This window comes from Bos taurus, chromosome 17, assembly GCF_002263795.3.
Source record: "Bos taurus isolate L1 Dominette 01449 registration number 42190680 breed Hereford chromosome 17, ARS-UCD2.0, whole genome shotgun sequence".
Taxonomy (NCBI): Eukaryota; Metazoa; Chordata; class Mammalia; order Artiodactyla; family Bovidae; genus Bos; species Bos taurus.
This window is the reverse complement of record NC_037344.1, coordinates 57,865,835-57,892,337: the sequence shown is the minus strand read 5'-3', so window position 1 is coordinate 57,892,337 and position 26,503 is coordinate 57,865,835. Positions and strand designations below refer to the sequence as shown.

At 50.5% G+C, this 26,503-nt stretch overlaps 1 protein-coding gene across 2 annotated transcripts in view; it reads right to left on the bottom strand.

The window, feature by feature from the left end:
* Positions 1–26,503, bottom strand: part of NOS1 (nitric oxide synthase 1) — a 208,681-nt gene that overhangs the window by 8,494 nt on the left and 173,684 nt on the right. Inside the window, exons 22-30 of one of the 2 annotated variants that reach the window (XM_059876394.1) lie at positions 23,043–23,236; positions 21,198–21,367; positions 19,821–20,031; positions 18,873–18,960; positions 17,231–17,352; positions 15,806–15,954; positions 14,172–14,366; positions 11,724–11,842; positions 4,664–10,736 (exon numbers count right to left, since the gene is read on the bottom strand). In XM_059876394.1, coding sequence (XP_059732377.1) covers positions 10,721–10,736; positions 11,724–11,842; positions 14,172–14,366; positions 15,806–15,954; positions 17,231–17,352; positions 18,873–18,960; positions 19,821–20,031; positions 21,198–21,367; positions 23,043–23,236 — 1,264 coding nt within the window. In that variant the 3' untranslated portion in view covers positions 4,664–10,720. Of the gene's footprint in view, positions 1–4,663; positions 10,737–11,723; positions 11,843–14,171; positions 14,367–15,805; positions 15,955–17,230; positions 17,353–18,872; positions 18,961–19,820; positions 20,032–21,197; positions 21,368–23,042; positions 23,237–26,503 lie in introns of those variants that run through there. The other variant, XM_059876393.1, reaches the window with a different exon arrangement.

The following is a 26,503-nucleotide window of genomic DNA, read 5'->3' as shown; positions in this document are numbered from 1 at the left end:
CTACACCTTGAGTTGGTAGTGTGTCTTAGAGGCTTTCTTGCCTTTAACAGTTTATTTTCCCCAATATATCCTTATGGCACGTGGGACTCATCACCCTTGAAGATCTCAAAATTCCTGGAAACAGTAAATTAGGGAGGAGAGAGTGGGGCTTCCAGCATCAACTTCCAACCTCAACCCTGACTTCCAGCCGAGAAAACGAAGATGCCAAGAAGCCGGGAGATCCATCTACCCTTGTCCTCTCACCCTGCCCCTACCCTGGTCTAGTAATCTAAAAGATTTGCATCTTAAAAAAAAAAAAAAAATCACTTTACTAATTTACTGTTTACTCTGGTTTTAATCTTCTGCTATTTGATTAACTTAATCTTATTTTCCTCCAGAGGTTATTACTAAAGTGGTTTCCTTCTACTGATGTGGGTTAAGCTCTGTATTGATTGTAAACACGTTCCCTGTTTTTTGCTTCCTCAGCGGTTTTGCAAAGGGTACAATGAAAAACAGAAGAAGTACATTTTTTTACTATTCAACTGACTGCGAAGCCCATATTCTCTATTGATCTGCTGTAACTCAAAATTCCTTTTTTTCCTTCCCCCACTTGTTTCCCGCCCCCTTCTCCTTTTGATTTGTGGTTGGGAAGGTTCTGTTTTGGTGTAAACTTGGATTTTTCACCTGGTTGCCAGGCAACAGAAGCCACCCCAGCCGGGAGGCACATAAATGTTAAATTGTCCTCAGCCACCTCTTGAGGCTGGGCCTGTCAAAACTCCAGTGTGTGTACGGGTCACATGGAGGAACTGGTTAAAAATGCAGCGGTGTCAAACCTAAATCCCCAGCAAGCACTAGTGAGCAGGTGTGGGGAGAGGGCAAGGATTTGGCTTTTAAAACCAGTGGCCCCGTGATGGCAGGTGGTCTGGGAAACCCAGCACCTAAGTGTCAAATGGCAAACAGCAACGAGATGGGGCTGTTTTGAGTTTCAATAAGAAAAAAGGACTGGGACTTCCCTGGTGGTCCAGTGGTTAGGAATCCGCCTGACAATGCAGGAGACACGAGTTCAATCCCTGTTCCAGGAAGATCCCACATGCCATGGAGCAACTAAGCCCGTTTGCCACAACTACTGAGCCTGTGCTCTGGAGCCCCTGAGCCACAACTATTGAAGCCCACGTGCCCTAGAGCCCCGTGCTCTGCAACGAGAAGCCTCCACAATGAGAAGCCCGCACACCACAGATAGAGAGTAGCCCCTGCTCGCTGCAAATAGAGAAAGCCCACACACAGCAATGAAGACCTAGCACAGCAACAAATAAATAAATACATATAGAAAAGCGATGAGAAAGTTGGAAGGAACCAGAGCTAGTTTACTCATGTATAGGACTATTCTATTCTGTCCTATTCTATTCCATTCCATGCCATTATGTTCTGTGTGTGTTGTATATATCAATTCATTTAATCCCATCGAAAGGCAATGAAGTCAAAATCATCACAACCTATTTTACAGTGAAGAAATGAAGGCACAGAGAGGTTAGGCAACTTATCCAAAGTTGCACAGCTCAGGAGTGGAGGAGCCGGGATTTGAACTGTGACAGTCTCTTAGTAGCAGCACTGTGTCAACTGGGGGAAAAAAAAGGCACAACCTAAAAGATTGCCAGGAGAAATATCAATAACCTCAGATATGCAGACGACACCACCCTTATGGCAGAAAGTGAAGAAGAACTAAAGAGCCTCTTGATGAAAGTGAAAGAGGAGAGTGCTCAACATTCAGAAAACCAAGATCATGGCATCCGGTCCCATCACTTCATGGCAAATAGATGGGGAAACAGTGGAAACAGTGGCTGACTTTATTTTTGGGGGCTCCAAAATCACTGCAGATGGTGACTGCAACCATGAAATTAAAAGATGCTTATTCCTTGGAAGGAAAATTATGACCAACCTAGACAGCATATTAAAAAGCAGAGACGTTACTTTACCAACAAAGGTCCGTCTAGTCAAGGCTATAGTTTTTCCAGGAGTCATGTATGGATGTTAGAGTTGGACTATAAAGAAAGCTGAGCTTAGAAGAATTGATGCTTTTGAACTGTGGTGCTGGAGAAGACTCTTAAGAGTCCCTTGGACTGCAAGGAGATCCAACCAGTCCATCCTAAAGGAGATCAGTCCTGGGTATTCATTGGAAGGACTGATGTTGAAGCTGAAACTCCAATACTTTGGCCATTTGAAGCGAAGAGCTGACTCATTTGAAAAGACCCTGATGCTGGGAAAGATTGAAGGCAGGAGGAGAAGGGGATGACAGAGGACGAGATGGTTGAATGGCATCACCGACTCAATGGACATGAGTTTGGGTAGGCTCCTGGAGTTGGTGATGGACAGGGAGGCCTGGTGTGCTGCAGTTCATGGGGTTGCAAAGAGGTGGACACAACTGAGCAACTGAACTGAACTGAAAATTAAGAATTATGTTTTACGTGGGACATTGTTGAGAACTCTAGCCTGGGAAAGGCAACATCTCAGATTGGTCTGAGGAACTGTTCCAGAGAAGAAAGGGGGAAGCTGGGGTATGTAGACATTTTTGCTGAAGACAAATGGACACGAAGTGGAACATCAAAAGATTACTGCTAGTCACACACATGCATAAAAACCAAGCCCTCTGAAGTTAATGATTTTAGTGCTGTTCTATGCATGGGAAGATCTAAGAATCTAGATGCACTGAAATTATTCCTTGAATATGTATCTTTTAGCAGCAGCAACTATCTAGGGCCAGCATCCTGGTTTTCTCCGTCCTGACTCCCCATCTGGGTGTGCTGAGGGGGAGGGGCAGGTTGTCCAGTTTTTTATACAGGAATGGCAGGAACAGTCTTTGTTTACTGAAATGGCTGCTGCTGCTGCTAAGTCACGTCAATCGTGTCTGACTGTGTGTGACCCCATAGACGACAGCCCACCAGACTCCTCCGTCCCTGGGATTCTCCAGGCAAGAACACTGGAGTGGGTTGCCATTTCCTTCTCCAATGCATAAAAGTAAAAAGTGAAAGTGAAGTCGCTCAGTTGTGTCTGAGAGACCTCATGGACTGCAGCCTACCAGGCTCCTCCGTCCATAGGAGTTTCCAGGCAAGAGTACTGGAGTGGGGTGCCATTGCCTTTTCCACTGAAATGGCAGGCAGCAATTTTTTTTTTTTTTTGTCTGAAACCAGGTGGTGGTTAAAAATGCAGATTCTCAAGCCGGACGGTCTGGGCTCAAACTCCATTTCTAATACTTACTGGCTGTGTTGACTGGTTGAGCTGCTTTCGCCTTGAAAGTGAAAATGTTAGTCACTCAGTCGTGTCCAACTCTTTGTGAACCCACGGACTGCAGCCACCAGGCTTCTCTCTCCATGGAGTTCTCCAAGCAAGAATACTGGAGTGGGTAGCCATTCCCTTCTCCAGGGGATTCTTCCTGACCCAGGGTTTGAACCTAGGCCTCCGGGTTCAATTGCAGGCAGATTCTTTACCATTTGAGCCACCAGGAAAGCCCCAAGCTCTTGCCTTAGTTTCTCAAGTTTTAAAGTACGGAGAGCAACAGTAACATGTCAGAGTATTCTTGTAAAGACTGGCACGTGATAACTGTTAGCCATTATTTTACTTCATTTCTGAAGGGCAGTGTGGATCGAGTGATGACTTTCTGCTTCCTTGCTGATCAGCATCTCCTGTTTGAACTTGGCCCTGAGGCTCAGAGATGGGGCAGAAGAGCCAGGAACAGTGTTAAGGGTATCTTTGCTGTTGGATAAATAACCTTGTAATTTAAAAGGTTGAGTATCTAATAGCTTATGCTTTTTGACTGGGAAATAGGTGTGAAGGTCAAACTGGCCACAGCATCTAATGGCCATGTTCAAAAGGGCTTGATAAAGGCCACCATTCACTTGATCCTTTCATAGTAGCCACTCTGTCAGGGTATTTGGGGTTGCTTCTTTTCATCTGTCCTTTATATGCTTTTTTTTTTTTTTTTAATGTGGACCAATTTTAAAGTCTTTGATGAATTTGCTACAATATTGTTTCTATCTTTTGTTTTTTCGGCCAAGAGGCATGTAGGATCTTAGCTCCCAGACCAGGGATTGAACCCACATCCCCTGCATTGGAAGGCAAAGTCTTAACTGCTGGACTGATGGGGATGTCCCCTTTTATTGCTTTGGAAGTCTCTTCCTTTCGGAATCGAGTCTGAAGTCAGCTGGGAATTAGGTTCAGGGCCTCAGGCTCGTGTGTACAGGGAGAGGGGGCTGAGGGAGAAGGTGGTACTATCCCTTTGGGGTCCTTTCTAGGGATGCAGCTGTGACAGGGGCAAAGGGGTCGGGAGGAGGGTGGACAGGACACTGAGAATTGCCCTCCAGATATGTGTCAGGAGTCCGCAGCTCTTCCTCTGGACCCTGAGAACGCCCTCATGCCCTTGGGAGATGGCTTCAGCTGCAGAGCGCCAGGGCTCCTTGTCCTACATTGGGGACAGCCCTGCAAGGCCATCTTCAGAATTCCCGGCAGGGTTGGCGGAAGTTTCTGTTGAGACAACGTGGCAGCTCAGGTTCCCTCCCTGCCCCATCCCCACCCATCAGCCTCCTGCCACCTCTATCTCAGACTGGGCTTCCTGGGGGCACCCGGCCAGCCGCACGCAGTGGGCAACAGGCGTGAGAAATTCTAGGCCAGTCAAACAAAAGACCACAGCCAGTTGAGTTGAGTCCACTTTTTAATATTTTGACCATGATGCAAACAGGCATAAATAGACTTTTGTTGAATTTCATCAAATTAGAAGAATGATACAGAAGAAGAGCATGCGGCGAGTACAGCCTGGACAACCTTGCAGAGCGCGTTCTGGGAAGGTGCTGGAGCGCACGGGACACTTGGCAGCATTAGCAGCATCGAGAGCTCAGAGGTAGGGGGAGGTCCGAGTTTCTGACGGTGCAGTGTGGTGAGAGGCGACGACACCCGCTCGGCCCACCTCCCCAGCTCCCCAGACCCGGAACAGAAACCCACCACCTGCCCAGTGACAGAGGGCGACCCCCACCCACAAACCCATCCGGCGCCGCCTGGAAAACCACTGCTGAGCCCGGAGTGGGTCTTACAATCACAACGACAACTCGACAGCAAGGACAGAAGGGTGGAGGCGGGGAGGGGGTGGGCACGGGAGGGCACTGGGCCTCCGTGAGTCTTCGTCCGAACTGGACGCCAAGGGCACAGCATCTTACTGAATCGGGACTGTCATCTTTCTGTCCTGGGAGGGAGTTGGTGAAACCGTACTTTCCCATTTCCTCTTGAAATCCTTCGAGTCTCTGTTGGGCAGCAGATAATGGAAGGAAAACCAGCGGGCTGAGAAATGCTTCGCTTATTCCAGAAGGTGGATGGTAAGAAGGCCTGGGGCAACCGGTACAGAGTCTGTTGTCCCCAGGGTTCATCTGGCAAGGTCTGAAGACACAGTTGGTTGTCACAACTTTCAAGGGGGTCGGGTGGGTGGGTGGAGGCCAGGGATGCTGGCCAACATCCTACAAAGCCCTGGGCAGCCCCCTACCCAAAGTTGAAACATGTATAATATCATATATGAAACGAGTCGCCAGTCCAGGTTTGATGCACGATACTGGATGCTTGGGGCTGGTGCGCTGGGACGACCCAGAGGGATGGTATGGGGAGGGAGGAGGGTTCAGGATGGGGAACACGTGTATACCTGTGGCGAATTCATGTTGATATATGGCAAAACCAATACAATATTGTAAAGTTAAAAAATAAAAAAATTAAAAAAAAAAAAAAAGAATTCTCCAGCCCCGAATGCCAACGATACTGAGGTTGACGGACTCTGGACTAGAGCCTCCAAGCATCTCCTAGGAGCCAAGTCTGGGCACTTTGATGTCCTGGAGCCAATTTCTAGAAGACTTTGGAAAGCTGTATCTTTGGGCAGATTTGTTCCCGCCTGCCAGGGCCACCTGCTTAAGAACGGTCTCTGCTTGGGACCAGACACACATGCCCTGCTTGCTCAGATATTCTAGGAAATAGCGAATTCAGAAACATGCCAAGGTGTGTTTACTCCCAATCACCTCCCATGCACATGACTCAGACAGTATTAATAGAGAACAGACCCCCCCCCCCCCCCTGCAAACAGTTCCTGCTTTCCTGGCGTAAGAGTTTACCTGAGTCCTTGGACCTGAGACACATCAGTGTGTTTGTGCCGTCAGGCAGAGACCGGCAGGTGGACCAAGGTCCGGGAGGGTGTGGGAGAAAGAGGAAAGGCCAGGCTGCATTAGTCCCCAAGGCTTCAGGTTTGTGGGGACCATCTCTGTTGAGTCCCTCGGGAAGGGGGCAGGGTTGCCTTCACAGCCTCTCAGATTCTTTATCCTCCATCCCTGCTTTTGGCCTTTCATTCTTGAGTCGAATGGCACACTTAGATGCAGGAGAAGGCTGGGAGAAGACAGGGAATGTGGGCAGGTCCCAAGGGAAGCCCAGATTAATATTTCTTTTTCCTTGTCTCTGGCAGGTGGTCTCAGATTAACGTGCCTATTCAGACAGCAGGCTTCGAGGGTAAGGCAGGCACAGCGCCATGCTGGATATTGGTGGCAGGGGCAATGGAAATATACAAGGGAACATGGCCAGCCTAAGATCTTAAGTCCACGCTTTTCCAAATGGCATGAATTAAAAGGGACCAGAGCCATGGTGGTGAGGAGTCCAGACATCAGCTTGCCGATAATCATTCTGGCACCGTGATCTGGGTCAGAGAATCTTGCTTGTGGCAAACCTGACTTAGGGCAAAACCTGACCTCCTTTTGGAAGCCCCAAGCAGGTGGCTGCAAAGAGTGTGTTTGGCAAGAAATTCCTGTGTTCTCGGGCTGATGTCTGGTGGCCTGGGGTCAGTTCTCTTTCTGCCCATCTAGGTGTGGACCTTGGAGGATCCACCCTGTTGACTTGGGGTGGAGGGAACCTGGCTCTGTCACCTCTGAAAACTCAGTTCTCTTTGGAGCCTGTTTTTTCCTCCTGAGACCTGTTTCTCAGCCTAGAGGCAAGACTTTTGACTCTGCCTTTGTTCTCTTTGTCCACAACAGGTCGGGAGTCCAGGTCCTGGTAATTCAACCCCTGGAATGTCTTTATCACTATAATCTGCCCCTTCCCTCATTCAAGTCTTGGGTTTCTGCAACAACTAGCCAATAGTTCAACAGGTCAGCAGTCTATGCTCTATGCTGTAGCCAGAACATTTTTTTCCAAGCATAACTCCCATCAGCTCATCTTCCTCTTAAAAAAGAAACACTCCTAAGGACTCCGTGTTGCCTACCAAATAAAGACAAAATCCCTTGACAAAATTCCATCCATTCCCTGCCTGTCTCTGCTGCATACCTCCATCTTTCTCAGCCTCCCAAAGCCAGGCTATGTCAGAAGCCAGACCTGATCCATCCTGCCTGCTCTCCATCCATGCTTCACCCCCCACCCCCGACCTCCTACATCCTGGCGATCTCGTTTCCCCAAACCTGCCGGGGGAATCCTGGCGATCACTCAAACCCCAGACCTGGACACTGATTCTAAGACCTGTGTCTCTGCATCACAAATCCCAACCTTCTGTAAGAGAGGAACTGTGGTTTGCTCTGTACACTTGACTGTGCCTTCCGGATACTGGAGAGGTAAGATGTGACACCGATTAAGTGAAACAAAATTCTATTGCTTATCATGGGCCAGGTATGGCAACTGGGGCATTTTCTGGACATTATCGCATCTAGTCCACTTTGTGATAAAGGGGGATATGCAGACTCAGAAAGATTAGGTCACCAGCTCAGGGCTGTCCGCAGAAATGATGGCAGAGTTACTGTTCGGACTCAGGACTGCTTTTAAAACTCCACTTCGGTGGGTCTGAAGCATTGCCCCCAAAGCAAAGACACCTGACTGTCTCACTCCATAGAAGCCAAGGGGAAGCCTGTATCCTCTTTGGGAGGTTAATGACTTCTGCTTCTTTTGCAGCACAACCATAGGAATAGGATTCACAGTGACAACCAGGGAGCATGACTGTTCCACTTTCCTGTGGCAGGGGATTTCGTGTCCCTCCAGGCCAAACTCACTTTTGTTAAATCGAGTTGGAGCTACTTCTGGCCAGCTCGAGAGGGAGGGAGAAATAATAGCCCTGTAACTAGGATGAACCTCCCCCCTGCCAAATCAAATGCCCAGTCAACCCCATTTTTGCTCACTAATTGTTAACACCCAAATTTGCAGGCTACTGGGACTGAACCTCACAGCACCACAAGAGGGCAGTGTTTAGCTACTGTGGATCAGAGCTGAGCCTGAAATCAGGGTTCCACTCCTGCCTCTTGATGGGCTCATTACAGCGAGGCTTTGGGTATCAGAGAATTCTGTCAAATGAGAGACACACATCAGACTAATCTCCTGTCCTCTAGACAGCAGTTATGAATCAGCTTGTGTTGAGGGTTGAAAGATACTTACTTAAAAACCAAACCAAACAATCGTTCTTGGGAAGAAAGATAAATCCTGGTGATACGATTATTTCTTTAGGCTATCTGATAAAACAAGATGCTATTTCCCTCGCCCTTCCTGCTACTAGATGACCAGGGCTATATGAGGAATGTGCCTGGCATGGAAATAAGTGCTCTTAAGTATTTATCTGGCGATGGAAAAGCATTTGTGCATAAAACTTGATTTGGAAAGGGGAGCACTGGTTCATTTCTCTGTGATGGCGGTCGGACACAGCAGTTCAGTCCCCCAGAAGCTAGTGACATCTTAGGAGCTATCTCCAAAGGGCTCAAACGGCTAGAAAGAAAGCTGCTGGGAGGAGAGCTACTAGCCAGGATCATGTTTGCAGGAAAGAAAGGGTTTAGAATGGGCTTCCCTCCAGGTCAGAGAGGGTCAGCCGAGCATGCTGAGCACTTGGTCTCTGTACCATGGAAGCCTGAGCGGGAGGAAACGGGATTAAAGGGAAGCAGGGTAATCAGAACTGGCATGAAGTCGAACTCCGAGCGCCAGGGATATGACACCAGCGAGGGCTGCCGGGAAGGGTGGAAAAAGGGAGACAGAGTTTACCCTTTGTCTTTAAGGGCACCTCCTGGGGACACCTCTGGCATCCAGATCTAAGGCCCTTCCAGAGAGGGCCAGGGCTCTCTCCCTTTGGCAGAGAAGAAAGAAAGAAATGCTCGTGCGCTGTATAGAAAGAAAAGGGCTAGCTTTCTGTAGGACAAGACAAAATGAAATAAGACGGAAGTTCCAAACTGGCTGACTGTTTGCCTTCAACCTTGGGGAAGGGGTTCTTGGGAGCATCAGCTGTCTCTGGGCACTGCCTACCATTGACTTTTAGTGCGTAAGTGTAGAAAGGGACCTTTCCATCCCATTTCCTCGGAGAAGGTGAATTCAGCAGGTTGTCTGCCTGGGAGAAACGGTACCCACCCTGATGCCTGCCAATGACTTTGCTGCCTTTTTTTTTTTATCTGAGTTGAGAATCATTTGTCAAGATGATCCTATCAGCTTAAAAAATGGGGGGAATCTCTTTTAGAAGACCAAAAGCATGAAGGCAGATCCTCCCCACCCTGGCTGTAGAGGAAGCCATTAGATGCCTCGTGACAGATTCCCTCTCCAACCTGATCTGCCTTCACTGGCTTCCATTACTTTACCCCCAGGGGTGAAATAGCAAGCTCCATGTGGGAGAATTAAAAAAAAAAAAAGTGATATTCTTCCTTGATATTGTTTCCAGTTTTCAAAACTTTAAAGTTTGATCCATTCACACTTTTTAGCTTCATAACATTACGATTAGGGGAAATTAAGCAACAAGTAATGTTTCCAAAGTTACCCAGAGGCAAAGACAGGAAGACCCTTATTTCCAGCTCATTCCCTTGGACAATGTTACTTCAGGTCTTGGGTGAGAGTGCCCGAGAGGGCCAATTAAGTGATCCTGGCTGGGGTGGGTGGGGCTGGGAAGTGGGTTTGCCCAATCCATCAGATGGGTTAACCTCCCCCCAAGAGCTCCGCTAACTGGTGCCACTACCTGAATGCATCTAATGCCCCCTTTCACTAGGGATTTCCCCCTTGGTCATCAAACCCCACCTCCATGCCCTGACCCTTTATAACCAGGACAATTAGGATGCGTCCCCGTGTTTCAGGTATGCTAGCACAGACCCTTAATTATGGATGTGTGAGGCTCCAATACGGGTTGGGGCGTATTTCTTGGCACCGAGGGTCTGGAGGCGACATGCTTACACAGGCAAGAGGACAGAGGGAGACCCAGGCCCATCACACCTGCGCACGCACATACACACACACACACACACACACGCACGACCGGAACGTCATCATAAAAAAGGATTGGGTGGGATTCGAATGGCTGAGGGACTAGCTCAAAAAACTCTTCTATCTGGTCCCTGCAGCCTCTCCAGGGCAAACCCCAGAAAACACCCTAACCCGAGCCCTGCCCACGTTCCAGTGGTTTTGTGCACCGGTGATTTGCCCTTGTCGGAAAGACAGAGAGAAAGAGGCGGGGGTGGGGAGATGGTTTCGTAAGAGCCACTGCGGATTATAAAGGCATTGCACTGCAGCACGAAAACTCAAGGAGAAAACCCAAGTGGGCCGGGAAACCACTGAGAGGTGAGAACCTGGGAGAGGAGGACCAGGACACAGCGACGGGACGAGAGGCAGAGCGGGGGCCACGTGGGGGTGCCTGAAGGGAAGGTTCAGCAGTGTCCGTGCTCACAAAAGCAGCCACCCCGGCCGAGTGCAATGGGGCGGCCACCCTGCCATCCGTCTGGGCAAGAGGGTCCAGTTAGGAGCTGAAAACCCTGTAGGAGGAGAAGTGGGGAGGGAGTTAGTGCCAGAGGAGCAAGGCTGCTCTGTTTCCTTAAAGAGACTCAGAGAAAAGCTCCTGAGTTCTGGACTTCGTCTCTTTCACTTCCTTGGCAGCTCCAGTGACTGGGACAGGCCCTGGCACCCGGGTGGGACTCATCTTGAGTGAATGAAGAATGAATCAATGAAAAGATGAAGGAGCCTGGCTCAGCCACACAATAAGCCAGGATGAGCTGTGATCTTCAAGGCAATAATGTCAGCTTGAGAGACACCAAAGTATGTTTTCAAGACTGCCGTGTTGTCATAAGGGGGAAGACAATGAGGAAGCTTATGAAATGGAATGTGTGTGCCCTAGCCTCCTGAAAACAAGGCAACTGAATTCCCACCTAATTTGAAGGGAGCTTGGTGGTGGTTTTGAGGCAGACGATGCAGGGAGTGAGCTTACAATCAGGGGTGATGTGTCATGGCATTAATGTAAGGCTTAAAGAGTTATGCTCAATCCCGGTTGTGTGGTACCTCAGACCATCTCCAGCAATTTCTAGAGGACAAATGGAATCATCAAAATAATAGCGATTGAAATTTGCATCCATGAGAATGCCAGCAGCATTTGAGGGGTGAGAGAGGTAGTATAAACCCTAGGAGCAGCGAATAGGAACACATCTTGCAGTGGCGAGAGCCATCACTCAACTTGGGGGTGCCCCAGTGGAAGCTGACATCCACAGCCAGGGTTCCCACACTTGAGGGGAACTCAGAATGCCCTGCAGGGGTCATAAAAACACCAACTGCTCGGTGCCGTGACCCCAGAGATTCAGATTCAGCAGGGCTGGGGCAGCCTGGGAATTTAGATTTGTAACACATTCCCAGGAGATGCCGATGCTGCTGGTCTGGGCCCCCAGCGTGGGAAAGCCATGGTCAACGGAGTCAGACATCTCTGTCTGTCAGGGCTCTGCCCGCCCCTCACCCCTGGGAAGGAGCCGGCTTACTCATCGGTGTCTTTCTTGCTCTCCTCAATGAAGGCAATGGATTCAGATCTAAGGCGGTTGGTCACTTCATATGTGCGCAGGGTGACCCCGAAAATATCCTCATGGTAGCGGTTGTCATCCTAGGCAACAGAAACAAGCAGGGATCAGATTCCAAATGCCAGCTGAGGGAGTGAAGAAGGGTGGACACACGGACATCCTGGAATGGAACATCCGTGGAGAAGATGGTTCCTGAAGACACCGTGCGCAGGGAGTTCCCTGGCGGCTCAGCGGTTAGGATTCAGTGCTTCCTTGGAGGGGCCTGGGTTCATCCCTAGTCAGAGAACTAAGGTTTTGCAAGCCCTGCACCATGGCCAAAGAAAGAGAAAAGAAATGAGATGTAACTCAGGGCCCCTGGAGACCCCTCTGGTCTCCGAGACTGTGTTTTAGCAAGAGCCTCTGCCCTGTAGGGCATGGGGTCTAAGCCCAGCTGGCAACAAACACTTCTGTTCCCACCCAGAGAGAGTGCTGCTGCTTTGCGGGTGCTAAGGACAGAAGAGCTGAGGGGCTCCAGGGGAAACCTTAGCTCATTTCCCCATTTCCTCCCTCCTCCTTGTTCCTGCCAGTTCAGATCTGGGGCACGGCTGGGTTTAGTGTGAAACGTCACCGTCAGTAGAGACCAGCAGAGATGGAAGAAAGGCCAAAGCGCCCGCTTAGCACTCAGGGAACACCATGGTTGCTAAAGTGGAGACTTCTCCTGACATAGTTTATCTGATGATGAGTATCTTAGCTCAGCTTTGCCCAGAAACAAACAGAAAAGTCGAGAAACACCATGAGTGAGGATGAACTTGGGGCATCCAAGGGTTTCTGGAGCCACTGGAGCTCCTTCGGCAGAACTGAGGGATGGGCATTAAGGAGACCCCATAGGGCGGTGTCACTGAGAATTTAACAAGGGGGTAAGGTGCCCCCCCACCCCTCACTGAGGAAAGGCGGTGTTTGGGGAATATGCATTGAGCAGAGTTTCTGGCATCCACAGTCCCAAAGGTTTTGAAGAAACTTTCCCATCTGTAGAGTGGCTTCATTTTAAGTTGGAGTGGTTTTTCGACCTTCTTCTGCAGAATCTATGAAAATGTGTCCCAAGGACTTATAGCAACGAGACAGAGTGGTAGGGGACTCTGCGTCTCTCCAGGGTGCTCTGGCATTTCTACTGGAAAGCTGTCATCATTGTTTTAACCTAGGAGAAGGCAATGGCACCCCACTCCAGTACTCTTGCCTGGAAAATCCCACGGATGGAGGAGCCTGGAAGGCTGCAGTCGATGGGGTTGCTGAGGGTCAGACATGACTGAGCGACTTCACTTTCACTTTTCACTTTCATGCATTGGAGAAGGAAATGGCAACCCACTCCAGTGTTCTTGCCTGGAGAATCCAAGGGATGGGGGAGCCCGGTGGGCTGCCATCTATGGGGTCGCACAGAGTTGGACACGACTGAAGCGACTTAGCTGCAGCAGCAGCAGCAGTAGGGGTTTAGTATCAGAATTAGAGCAAGGGCTTCTTCTGTGAAAATGTTTGACTGCTGCTCATTTAGGGAAGCAGGGAGAAGAATGGGGTCACATTTGGAGCTTTGTGGAGGCCTGGGACTTAGTTTATTCTATTTGGGGCAGTTGACCACAGAGTTGGGACTTTGCTTCCTGGGCTGCTACTAGCCTTTTTGCAAATTAGGAAAAGACACCCCTCCTTCTGGGAGGAACACAGTTCCATGCCAAGGCATGCTTCTTGGGAGGCCAGGCCTGGTGGTGACTTTCATCCACTGCTGCTGCTGCTGCTGCTAAGTCGCTTCAGTCGTGTCCAACTCTGTGCGACCCCATGGACTGCAGCCCACCAGGCTCCTCTGTCCTTGGGATTCTCCAGGCAAGAACACTGGAGTGGGTTGCCATTTCCTTCTCCAATGCATGAAAGTGAAAAGTCAAAGTGAAGTCATTCAGTCGTGTCCGACTCTTAGTGACCCCATGGACTGCAGCCCACCAGGCTCCTCCGTCCATGGGATTTTCCAGGCAAGAGTACTGGAGTGGGGAGCCATTGCCTTCTCCTTTCATCCCCTACTTGCCCCCTTTGGACAAACCCTTTTGTGCAGTGGCCAACCTACACAACTGCCCGGGGCAGTCCTGCAGCTTGGTACTGGGGACAGGAATGGTTGGGTTAGGATCGTTTCTGTCTAACTACTAGTGGCCCACCCGCTTTGTCATTTTCATACATCACAGCTCCCCATTCTATTTAATATACACACTGCATGCCCAGCTATCTTTCCTTCTCTACTATGGTTTGGGATCACCTGCGTCCTCTACCCCAAGTCATAAATGGGAAGATGGGAGCAGGGATGTCATCATGGGTCCCCTGAGTCACTGAGACAGGTAAGATGAGGAAGAGGAGACAGGATGCCAGAAAAGGGCTCCCAGGAGCCAGCCCATCACTCACCCTCAGCCTGCTGATGAACACACCAGCGTCCTCCACAGAGAGCTTGCCCTTCTGCGTCATGATGCGCTGGATGGCTTTGAGGACATCGGCCGCCATGGTGACATCCCCGCACACATAGATGTGGCCCCCTTGCTCCTTCAGGGCTCGATACACGGGTTCCGCCAGCTGCTCTTGTAGGATGTCTTGCACGTACTTCTGCGGGGTGTTAGGGGTGGGGTGGGAAGCGGGACGACTGGTGAGGAGGAGCCAGGCTGTGGAGCTCACCCCTCTCCCCCACCACCCCGGGAACAGAGCCTGACCCAGGCGCTTGGGGGCAGGTCTGTGTTTTGTGCAGAGATGCAGGGGACTGGGAAGAGTGAAGCAGGGGAAGAGGGACCATCCATCTGAGAGAGTGATGAGCTGCGCCTCTGCTGCAGCTTGCCTTTGCTGAGGACCCTGGAGGGAGCCATACTGCCCACGCCCAGAGCTGTCCGCCGGAGGCGTAAGAGTGGGGTGTTCTCTACCAGCTCCTCTCTCCCATGGCCAGTGGTCACCCCAGGGCTGTTTAGACCCGTGCACCTCTAGGTGTGGGGCTGGTACTGCAGGCATCCTATGCCCAGGTGCTGGAGAAGCCCCAGACAGACAGCAGGAGATGGGGGAGGGGCTCACAGGTGACACCCGAGCAAAGCCAGCTGCTGCAGGAATTGCTGGGATAAATGGTGGGCTAAGGGAATATCAGGTGGGCAAAAGGGGTGTCCAGTGCAGCCTCTAGAGAATTTTCTGGGTTGTTCAGGAAGCTTCCCCGAGGCGAGCCTGGTGTTCAGCTGGTACTTTTAGGCACGACCGTGCCAGCTGCTGAGACACTGATGAACTCTCATGCCAGGTGTCCAGTAGCTGCTGCCCAGACCCTCTGGGTACCCCCTTCCCCGGCTGTCCTGGGTCCTTTCCTGGGATGCGCCTGGGGGTCCAGTTGAAGTTCCCCAAGATCCAGCAGGGATGTGCCCCTGTCTTGTAGCCCGTGTCCACTCTGACTTGGAGTGCCTCTTATGGGCTGTTTAATTTTTTATTGGGGGGGGTGCTCTTTAACTTTAAAAAAATTCGTATTTAATTATTTTAAAAGTTTATTTTTTGGCCCTGAGGCATGTGGGATCTTAGTCCCCTGACCAGGGATTGAACCTGTGTCCCCTGCATTGGAAGCACGGAGTCTTAACCACTGGACCGCCAGGGAAGTCCCTTTTAATTCATTTTGTAAATATTTTTATTGTGATAAAATACACATAATGTAAAATGCAGGTGTGTTTTAAAGTGTGCAGCCCGACGCAGTGGGATTGAGCACATTCGTGGTATTGAACAACCACCCAAGCTTTCCCTCTGCCCCAGAAGGATACCCTGTACCCATAAGTGTCACTCCCCATTCCCCACTTCCCACAGGCCCTGGGGACCACAAATCAGCCTCTGTCTCTATGGATCTGGATGTTCTGGATATTTCATGTAAGTGGCATGACAGAGTATGGACTGTTAAATATTTTAGATCGCATGTTTATGCTTCATGCTTCCTGAAGTTCAGAGCAATGTCACGGAGGAGAGTTCAGAAGGGGTGAGGGTGTTCGGGAGCAGAGTGTGCATGCACACGTGTGTGACGGGCTGGGGCTTACCTTTGGTTTGTCTGGCTCCCGGGAGTAGGCTGTGTACAGCTCTCTGAAGACCCCCTTGCTCTTGGCCTGCAGGGTCTCCTCCCTGTAGATGTGGTCTATCTTGGACTGCCGGCACCCGAAGACCAGGACCATGGGGCAGGGGCTCATTCCTGGGGGTGGGGAAACCTGTCACCGACAGCTCTGATGCCCGATGTGGGGGTGCTAGGGTGCTGGGAACCTTAGCACGTGTGAGAGGGGCAGAGGCGTGCGGACGCTGGGGCAGGGGATGTGTGTTGTCTCTCTCACACACACATGCACACACTGAGGGAGGTAGGTGACGTGTGTTCAGGCTTCAGCAGACCCCTTTTCTCTGGGTCTCAATCGTTCCTCTGCCCCTCCCCCACACTGGTAGCACCAAACCCCCGGACTTGGAAGCTAGACTGCCTGGGTTCAAATCCCAGCTCTGTGTGATGCCAAGGGATGAACTTTCTATGTCTCTGTGTCGCCATGTGAAAAATGGAATAACAGCATCCAACCTCATAGGGTTATTTTAAGAAGCAAATGTACATTAGACCCCTGCCCAGTACATAGTGAAGTCCCTTGGTATCCCAGGGGGTCACTTCCAGGACCCACCCCGATACCAAAATCCACTGATGCTCAATGCTATAGTTGGTCCCCTGAACCCACTGGTCCTCTGTATCTGTGGTTCCACATCCATGGGCTCTCAGCTGGCCTCGGATGGTATATACGGATTTAAGGAAAAAAATTTTCATGAAAGTTGACCCACGCAATTCCCATGTCTGTCAAGGGTCAACTGTACTTTGTGAATGTATGTTTGCTATTCCACTAGAATGACAATTCCACTGGGCAAGAGTGTGTGTGTGTGTTTCCAGTTGTTTCTGTCTTGTTCATTGCTACGCCTCCAGCACCTACAATAGTGTTTGGCATCCATGAGATGCTCAGTAAATCTCCGTTTAATGCATGTCAGAACTGTGGGTTTTTTTTTTTTCCTCTCTCCTCCCAAAGCTGACGTGTTGTGTTTCTCGCACAGCAAACCCTGCACTTCAATAACCGCCTTTGCAACCATCCCAGAAACACACATCCATTGGATAAGGCTTAATGCACACCCCTTCTAGGACTGCGTACATTTTAAGATGGGGGTCCTAGCTTAACAGAAATGTTAACAGAAATGTCTTAACAGAAATGTCTTCTGGGGATGGGCTTTCAGGCCTTGCAACAAGTTGTGTGGATGACTTGTTTAGATGGGTCCCTTGAGTTGCCCCATAAACTTCACCTGTGGGTCTGGTTGCTACAGTATTCCCAGTCCCTCCCCAGGCAGTGATGCAAAGGAGACAGAACAGGACATGCCTCCTGGCTGCTGGGATACAGGCAGCCCTCCCAGGATCCAGGGGGAGGAAATCATGTGCTTGCTGGACCATAACCCACCTTTGTGTTGGATATCAAATTGCCGCTGCTGCCAGAAGCTCCGGAAGGGGGCGATGCCAGTGCCTGGGCCAACCAGGATACAGGGCACTTGGGGATTTTGGGGCAGGTGGAAGCTGGGCGCTCTGGACAAGGAAGGGAGAGTCAGGAGTCTGGCTGAGTTCAAATCTGATCAAGAACTGTTGGATCTCTGCTGTATACAGCAACAGAGATCCAACAGTTCTTGATCATATTTGAGCTCAGCAACAGCACTGTGAAACAATTATCTTCCAATAAAAAAATTTAAAAATAAAGAAAAGAAAAACCCTGTTGGATCTTAGGTAAACCAGATGGCTGTCCTGGGTGGAACTACAATGGGACTTAAAGCTCTTCAACTGGGGTCAGGTGGCCCTTTTCATGTTTGGAAGGTCCCATAAATTTGGAGAATTTCCCCAAACAGGAAATCCTCAGGGTCTGCCTATCGCTCCATTTTCTAATTATCCCCATTGCTGAGCTAAGCCACAAAGGGAATGGGATGGATCAAATACACGGCTTCCCTACCTCAGCCCTCCTGACATTGGGGGCTGCATAGTTCCCTGTATACAGTCCCACGACCAAGAGATGGGGGCTGTCCTGTGCACTGTAGGATACGGACTAGTGCCCAGGCCTCTATCTATTAGAAGCCAGGAGAACCCTCCAGCTGTGATAGCCAAAAATATCTCCAGACTTTGCCAAGGGCTCCTGGGGGGCAAAATCACCCTTGGCTGAGAACCACTGAATTAACCATCTATGAGATTTTCCAAATCTGGGAGCTGCAAATGTCAGCGTACAAAAGAATCACATGGGGATGTTCAAAGAGGGTGTAGATTGCTGGCAATGCAGTAAGTCTAGGCTCAGGACTCAGCATTTTTGAAGCACCCCAGGGGATTCTGGTGCTGGTGCTATGTGGACGATACCATGACCACTCTACCCTTCACAGCTGAGAAAAATGACTGTCCAAGTCCACGGTTTAGGTAGGGAAGTTATCAGTTGACAAAGCAGGTAAGTACAGAGGGCCTAAGCTCAGGTATATCAATGATTTTTTAATTTTTATGTTTTTAAGGCTATATTCTTCTTATTTGATTGACTGATTATGGTAGGAACACTTAACATGAAACTGATCCTTGTAATGTGTTTTTAAGTGTACAATACAGTACTGTTACCTGAGGGCAGAAATATCCTTTAAAACTGAGTTTGGAAGGGCAAGGTGGTTGACAGGGAGGGCGGTTAAATCTTCCTGGTCTCTAAGAAACTGGGAACACATGGGGTGGCCAGCAGGCTTCGGATAGAAATTTTATTGGCCTGAAAATTCCATTAAGGCTGAAAACTGCCTTTGCCTGGTTGTCTGCAGTGGCCCCAGCTAGCACAGGACAAGCACTTGATAAATATCTGTTGCACTGACCTGAATTTGACTAGAGGACTTGCTTAGCTCCTGCTAGGTTGCTCTGCCCCCATGAGCCTGTTGCCTAACAGCTGGGAGTGATGCTGAATGTTGCTCTCAGTCCTGCCTGACTCGGCCACCTCTCTAGAACCCTTCCGGCTGGTCCACCGGCCCCACCCACCCCATCTCAGGACCTCAGGATGCAGATTTGGGATGGCTGCTTCTCTTTCTTCGTTTGCTACTCACCCTCTCACGAAACAGGGCACCACTTCGTCAGCCTGGATCCGGTTGAGCCAGGAGGAGCACACGCCGTGGTGAATTGGTCCTTCTCCATCTAACAGGATAATCGAGGCGATCTGGCTCATCTACTGTCCCTCACGCTGCCCCATCCCTGGCCTCCCCAATCCTTCAGCACAGAAGGCTCACAGCCCCGATGCCAAGTTTCTGCCTTAGGGGTCCCTGTCTGGATCCCTTGCTCTGATGGCGAAAAGGAAATGGTAAAGCTGGGGTGGGCCCGTGGCTCTGAAACCACTGGGTAGGGGCGGGCTGGATTCTAATCCTGTCCACTGCAAGGGCCTCAGTCCATGTGCTCTCTGTGGCCTGCCAGGACCCTGGTCTCAGCACTCTCTCAGGCACCACGTACTTTTTTTCCTTTGGCTGTGCCTCGTGGCTTACAGGAGCTTAGTTCCCCGACCAGGGATTGAACCCAGGCCCCAGCAGTGAAAGCCTACAGTCCCAACCATCCGCCAGGGAATTCCCAGGCACCATGCATTTTCACCTCTTTACCAAGGATGGAAAACACAGGCACAGAGGTCAGGGTATCTGGCTGCCCTACAACCAGCTGGGTGTCACAGAGCACAGAGCTCCCCTCTCCGAGGGAAGAGAGGGTGGTGGTTTGTTCTAGCTGCCGCCTTGGGGTGCAAAGGGAGGAAGGGAGCAAAGGGCATCTCGGGCTTTGGGAGCAGAGGCTTCCAAAGGCACAGCTCATTTCTTTCCTAATTCTGCACAGAGCTGGCTCTGCCTAAGGGGGCAGTTTTCTGCACTGTTTCTTCTCGCAGTTTTCCTGACCTTGGACAGGGATGGGTCTCCTCCCCAGGGTTTGGGTCTTGGCAGAGGTTTAGGCAGGTGTTCAGGGGCCCTTGGAAGCAGGGTGGGAAATGCAGAGCCGGGGGCTCTCCCAGCGCCTCTGCCCACCTCGGGTGCGGTAGGAGACGATGGCCACGGTGAGGTGCACCTCGTCGGGGTACATGTCCGGGGAGGAGCTGATGGAATAGTAGCGAGGCTGCAGCAGGGACAGCTGGGTCAGGAGCAGGGTGGAGGGCATCTGGATGGACGGGAACTCCTCCAGCACTTCCACGATGGTGGGGTTCTTGCCCCATTTCCATTCCTCGTACTCCTGCAGACCCTGAACCGCAGACAGGGACAGAAGGGAACTTGCAGCCAGACCCTGGAGCGAACTTTCAAGGCAGGCTCGCTCGCGGAGGTTCAGGGAAGAAGGGAAATTAAAAAGTAGTCATAGTTAACTCTTACACAGGAATTATCCTGTGCCAAGTTTTCACTGTTGCAAGGATATTATGAAATAAGCCTGATTGTCACCCCTATTTTATTGATGGGGAAACTGAGGGATATAGAGATCACACAGCTATGAGGTGGTGGCAAACTTTAGCCCACAAACCACCTGCTCATATGGTCCGTGAACTAAGAGTTGTTTTTATATGTTTTAATGGCTGGAGGTAGAGAATCAAACGAACAATACTATCATCTGATGTGAAGAACTGAATCACTGGAAAAGACCCTGATGCTGGGAAAGATTGAGGGCAGGAGGAGAAGGGGACGGCAGAGGACAAGATGGTTGGGTGGCATCACTGACTCAATGGATATGAGTTTGAGCAAGCTCTGGGAGATAGTGAAGGACAGGGAAGCCTGGCGTGCTGTGGTCCATGGGGTCACAAAGAATTGAACACGACTAAGCGACTGAACAATAATAAGGGTTCCAAAGGAAGGAGAAAAAAGCGTTAGCAATTTCTACTGCCGTCAGAGAACTTAGAGGTTCAATGGGGTCGCTCTTCTGTTCCGTTAGACCTTTGTTAGAAGGAGGGGAGATGGCCAGGTCTAGCCTCGCCTGGAGAATCCCAGGGATGGGGGAGCCTGGTGGGCTGCCGTCTATGGGGTCACACAGAGTTGGACACGACTGAAGTGACTTAGCAGCAGCCGCCAAAATGGATTAGCTAACATGGTGACCTGCAAACTAGACCGTGGCAGCTCTCACTCAAGGCTGCCATCTGCTGAAACACTGCTGCAATAACCATAGGGAGAAGTGAAGTTGCTTAGTCACGTCCGATCCTTTGCGACCCCATGAACTGTGGCCTGCCAGTCTCCTCTGTCCATGGGATTTTCCAGGCAAGAATCCTGGAGTGGGTTGCCATTTCCTTCTCCAGGGGATCTTCCTAACCCAGGGATCGAACCCAGGTCTCCTGCATTGCAAGCAGACTCCTTACCAGCTGAGCCATGAGGGAACCATAAAATTCTCCAAGGAGCAGGTGGTGGGATTGAATGAGGCCAGGGACCCACCTTGCTGAGGACCAGCAGACGCTGCTTCTCTTTCTCACTGGTGGCCAGGGAGGCAAACTGCTGCAGCTGCAGTGGCGTTGGAGGCGTCGTGATGTCCAGGTAGTACTTGAAGGCCTGGAAGATGGTGCAGGGCGGCAGGCGATGCTCATCGGTCCAGTTACTGATAACCCCTGCAGAGGCACAACAGAGGTGAGAGATGGGTGGGGGAGGGACAGAGTGGGCTCTGAGGGTTTGGGTCCAAGTCAGGGAGGCCAGACCTGCTCCTGGAGCAGAGGATGGGGCCCAAAAAACTGACTGCCCCTGAGCCAACTGACCCCTTGGCTGGCCACCTCCATCCCACATCTAAAGCCAGGTTTCCTGGGGACCCTGTGGTCGCCTCCTGTACGCAAGGAGCATGTCCAAAATCAGCTGAGCAAGCTAGTGCCAGAATTTAAGAGTAAATATTAAAGTAGCATGAGACCGTCCCTTGATATTCTGAGCAATGAGCCACCAACTGAGCACGAACTATGAGTCCATTTTCCCCTCCGTCTCTCTTCTCGTGGTGTCAGTCTTTCACCCTCTGAGTGGGATTCTAGCATTTAAAATGACAAAAACGCCAAACACTTGCCTAGCCCTCTCTATGTACCATGTTTGTTTCCTCAGCACTTTCTATTAGCAACTCTCTTAATCCTTGCCACAATCCTAGGTGGTGGGTGCTATTATTATCTCCATTTTGCAGTTGAGAAAAGGGAAGCACAGAGAGGTTAAGGCATTTGCCCACGGTCACCAGGTGGCACTAGAGGAGATGCAGATGTGGGTTCCATCTCCGGTTTGGGAAGATCCCCTAGAGAAGGGAATGGCAACCCGTCCCACAGTATTCTTGCCTGGAGAATCCCATGGACAGAGGAGGCTGATGGGCTACAGTCTCTAGGGTCACAGAGAGTCAGACACGACCGAGCGACTGAGCTCAACAGCAACAACGCTGCTCAAATCCATAGTCAGGCAGTACTGCTCCAGACCATGTTTGAACTACTGCCTCTGTGTACTTAAGTCCAATAGAGGCCCTAAACACAAGCCTCTACTTCATCAGGCGCTCAACTCAAGATATAAAGTACTGTTCCAGTATGGAGGAAGAACTGGCTGGGCTGGATTTCATAAGAGAAGGAGTGTCTCTCCTAAGGGTACCAGCAGGGTTTCAACTACGTACTGTTTTCACACTCTGCGCTGACTTTATGTCCTGCCTCCCTTGTAGAAGAGATGTGTCACTGTATCATGGGCTACCACGTGCGGCCATCGCAGTTCCTTAAGTCCTGAGCTCACTCACAGCTACTGAGATGAAGCATCAGACCCATTTGCCTTGCAAAGTTCTTTAATAGGAATGTCAAGGGTGGCCCCCAAACAGGTTGGGACTTAATCTAATGATATCAGAAATCGGGTTCAATTCCAGTGGGCCACCAAGCTTCATTTAGTGCTTTTGGATTCTAAGAGAAGGCAGGAGTGGACTTTAGCTGCTATTCCCTTGGTGGGCGGTGAGGCTGGGGTGATGAAGGAAGTCAGACAAGTAGCCTATGCTAAGATCGGTGTCTAGCCGATGAAGGAAGGTAAGACTCTTTCCCTCAAGGGTGAACCATCAGTGTCCTGGCTTAAATGGACACTTGCTCAGCTAGTTGGGTCAAGGCTGTTCAGCCATGAAGAAGGGGAGCCTTCGGTCTCATAAGCTGGGGGGTGACAGAGACCCACTCTCCTGCCTGGACTGGCAACTGGGCAGAAGAACAGGTTTCCTCTTCCCTGGACACCTGGGACTCCTCGGAGATGGAAAGGGCCCTTGGGAGTGGCTGGGTGGGGTACTAGCTTGGCCGTAGTTACCCAAAGCCGTGTTCCGCTCCTCCAGCAGCTCCACCTTCACCAACTGGTTGGCAGGGGGGGCATCCTCCAGCCGCTCGATCAGGGCATTCACCAGGTCCTCGTGGTTGCCGGGGAAGACGCCCAGGTGGTCCCCGGGCTGGTACTGCAGCTCCTGACTCCCATTGGTGTGGAGACGCACGAAGATGGTCGATCGACTGGACGCAAGGGTGGGGGAACAACAGGGTGAGGGTCGCCAGCTTGTGCCCCTTTTCTTTGCCCCTTTGTCTGTCTTTGTGGCTACACCTCCCCTCCTTCCATTCTCCTTGGGGGCTCAGGCCAGACTTCCACCCTCATCAATTTCCACAGGGCGGGTTTCAGCAAGGTCACTCATGAGATCCTCTTTGCAAACCCAACAGCCAGCTCCCAGCGCTCACTGTGGTCATTAGAGCAGTACTCGACATGGCTTCTCACGTCTTCCTTCTCAATCCCCTTCTCTTGAGCTCCCCAGGCTCTCCTGGTCTCTTCCCTGGCTGCTCTTCCTCGGTCCCCTTTGTTGGTTCCTTCTCATCTCCCCTAACTCTGGACGGTGGAGCACCCCGAGATTCAGTCCCCAGATCTCTTTGCTTTTCTGACTTCCTGTCCCTGCTTTCCTTTTCTCCATAGCACTTACCAACCTCCACAGAATGGAGAGTTCACTCCATTCTATGGCATGTGGTCTGTCTCTATGCCTGCCCCTTCCCCATCCCCACCCTGAGGACAATAGAGGGGACTAGGAATCTGTCTAAACTCTAGAGGGCGAGGAACTTGTCTGTTTTCTCCACTGCTCTATTCTAGCACTTAGGACAGTGCATGACATACTGGATACTCAAGAAATATTTCTCGATTGAAGGAAGCTCAGATCCTCAGGGTTAACCAGCTGCTAGAATAGGCTCTACTTCTGATACCAGATTTCTACCAGGAACCACTAAACCCCACAGGAGCCACGGCAGTGATGGCCCTGTTCTGCGAAATTCCACCTCTCCTGGGAATCCCAAGCTCCACCTCCTTTTACAACTGGGATCCTCACCTTGTCCTGGAAAAGGGAAAAAGGCTTGACCTTAAGCTCAGGTTCTTACTATCCCCAGTCCACTGACAGTATAAAGTTTATAGAACAAAGGAGAAAACCCAGAGGGAAACTTGTTTAGGCCTGCCGAGTCATGCCCTTTCCTTCGATAGCTGGATTTCAAGTGCAGGACATCTATGAATGAATCCTTAGAATAGGATTATTCTGGTTCTTTTAAAGTTTTAGTACCAATACACTGCATTTTTATGCCTGAAAACTTTGGGATTGATGACTACACTTGGGTAAATCAAATCTTTTTGTATTCTTGGAGTTAAATTCGCATTTTCAGATCCACTTTTTCTTCCTTGCCAACTGGTTTTCAGTTGATAGAGACACTTGATATTCAACATGAAGTTTCTACATTCTCCATGGTATGTAAATCAGCACTTGAATAGACCAATGGGACTCGCTATTTGAAGGAGTTTTTGGCACAACCAAAAGTTCTTTTGTGCTGCAAATAGCCACCATTATTAAAAATAGTTGTGCTGGCATCTCTGCTTTTTTGGGTGTATTTTCTTAAAGCATGACACCCCTGTCCTTAGTAGGGTGGGGAACTCGGTGACTGAGCTTGTGAATGATGGTGGTGGGGGTCTGGGCTCCCACTCTCCTTCCCCGGGCAGATTTTGCCCTCCGTGGGGCACCGATCTTATCTATTAAATGGGCTTGCGTGAATGACTCTGCTCTGAGCTCATGCCAGTCTATTGGTTCCTGGAGAGCGAGACCTGCCAGCTTCAGGAAGGGAACGAGCAGAGGCCGACAGCCAGCAGGGGGCGCTGTGGGGTTGCGAATTTGGGAGCCTCCAGGGCCAACCACGGGAAGCCTTTGAAAGGCCCACAAATCAATTCCCACTTTCTCCCTGATCATCACGAGTTGTTGTTGTTGTTGTTGTTTTTTTCATAAGTATATTTGCCTCCGTTCCTATGGCCGGTACAAAATAGAAACGTGGAGGCCCCAAACTTGCTGAGCTGGCTTGTGCTCACAGCCTTTTCGCCTAAGTCCTCTTGAACGCAGCTGAGGGTGGTCAGGCAGAGAACGGCCAGGGATAAGAATGGAGCCCGCCTGTGGGCCACGAGGTGGGGGCAGGCTCTGCTGGGAGTCGGACCCCGGACACTGCATGCCTCTGACTGGAGAACCCAGAGCTGAATGGCTGCATGGCCCAAGGTCCTTGAAGCTTTGCTGGGAACCGATCCCCGCCTGTGGGCCATGAGGTGGGGGCAGGCTCTGCTGGGAGTCAGACCCCGGACACTGCATGCCTCTGACTGGAGAACCCAGAGCTGAATGGCTGCATGGCCCGAGGTCCTTGAAGCTTTGCTGGGAACCGATCCCCGCCTGTGGGCCACGAGGTGGGGGCAGGCTCTGCTGGGAGTCGGACCCCGGACACTGCATGCCTCTGACTGGAGAACCCAGAGCTGAATGGCTGCATGGCCCGAGGTCCTTGAAGCTTTGCTGGGAAGTGATCCCCCAGTGGGTAGCACTAGCCTGGAGACCTACTGTCTTATATCTCTGTTCTGCTGGGGGTTTCTAAGTATAGGACTTTCTAACCTTTCTTTCTTTTTTTTTTAAACGCTTGGGATATACATGGGTTGTCAGAAAGTATTAGGGGAAGGACTTCCCTGGAAGTCTAGTGATTAAGATTCCACACTTCTACTGCAGGGGGCATGAGTTCAATCCCTGGTTGGGGAAAGAAGATCCCGCATGCCACGTGGCACGGGCAAAAAAAAAAAAAAAAAGTCCTTTCCCAAGCTTAAAAAAAAAGTAAATATTTGGAGAAGGGGGTGAAAAAGGTAGCATTGGAAAGGCAACAGCCATTCAAATGCCTGTCCCCTGAGTATGGCCTGTTTGTGATATATTTACATCCACCTACAGTAACATTGCACACACACATACTCACTCATGTACACACACAGTTAGCAATGGTTCAATGACAGGTTCACAGGGGAAAGAACAGTCTGCTAACATCCAGCATTAAAAGTTGGGGGGGGGGTGGGAAACAGCTCATGTTCATTCACTTGTCAATGAAAAGAGTAAGCATGGTCTCTTGTGAGCAGTTTGAGGTGATAAGGCTCAGAGCTTCAACGAATTTGTTGACACTTTCTAGGCACTGGTGAGACAGTGATGGATAAAGAAAACACAGGGCCCCATTCTCATTAAGAAGCAACTGAAAAAGATTATGGATGGGGCTAGTGATGTGGATGGGTGGGTGCTGACAGGTTGGGGGCACTGGGCTCAGTGACCAGCAGATAAGGATGGTCAGGAAAGCCTTGCTGGCAATTTGATGTTGGAGCAGAGATCAGAACGATGAGGAGAAGGGGACATGCAAAGATCTGGGGGAAGAGTGTTCCCGAAAGGGGAAGCAGTACATGCAAAGGCCCTGAGGTTG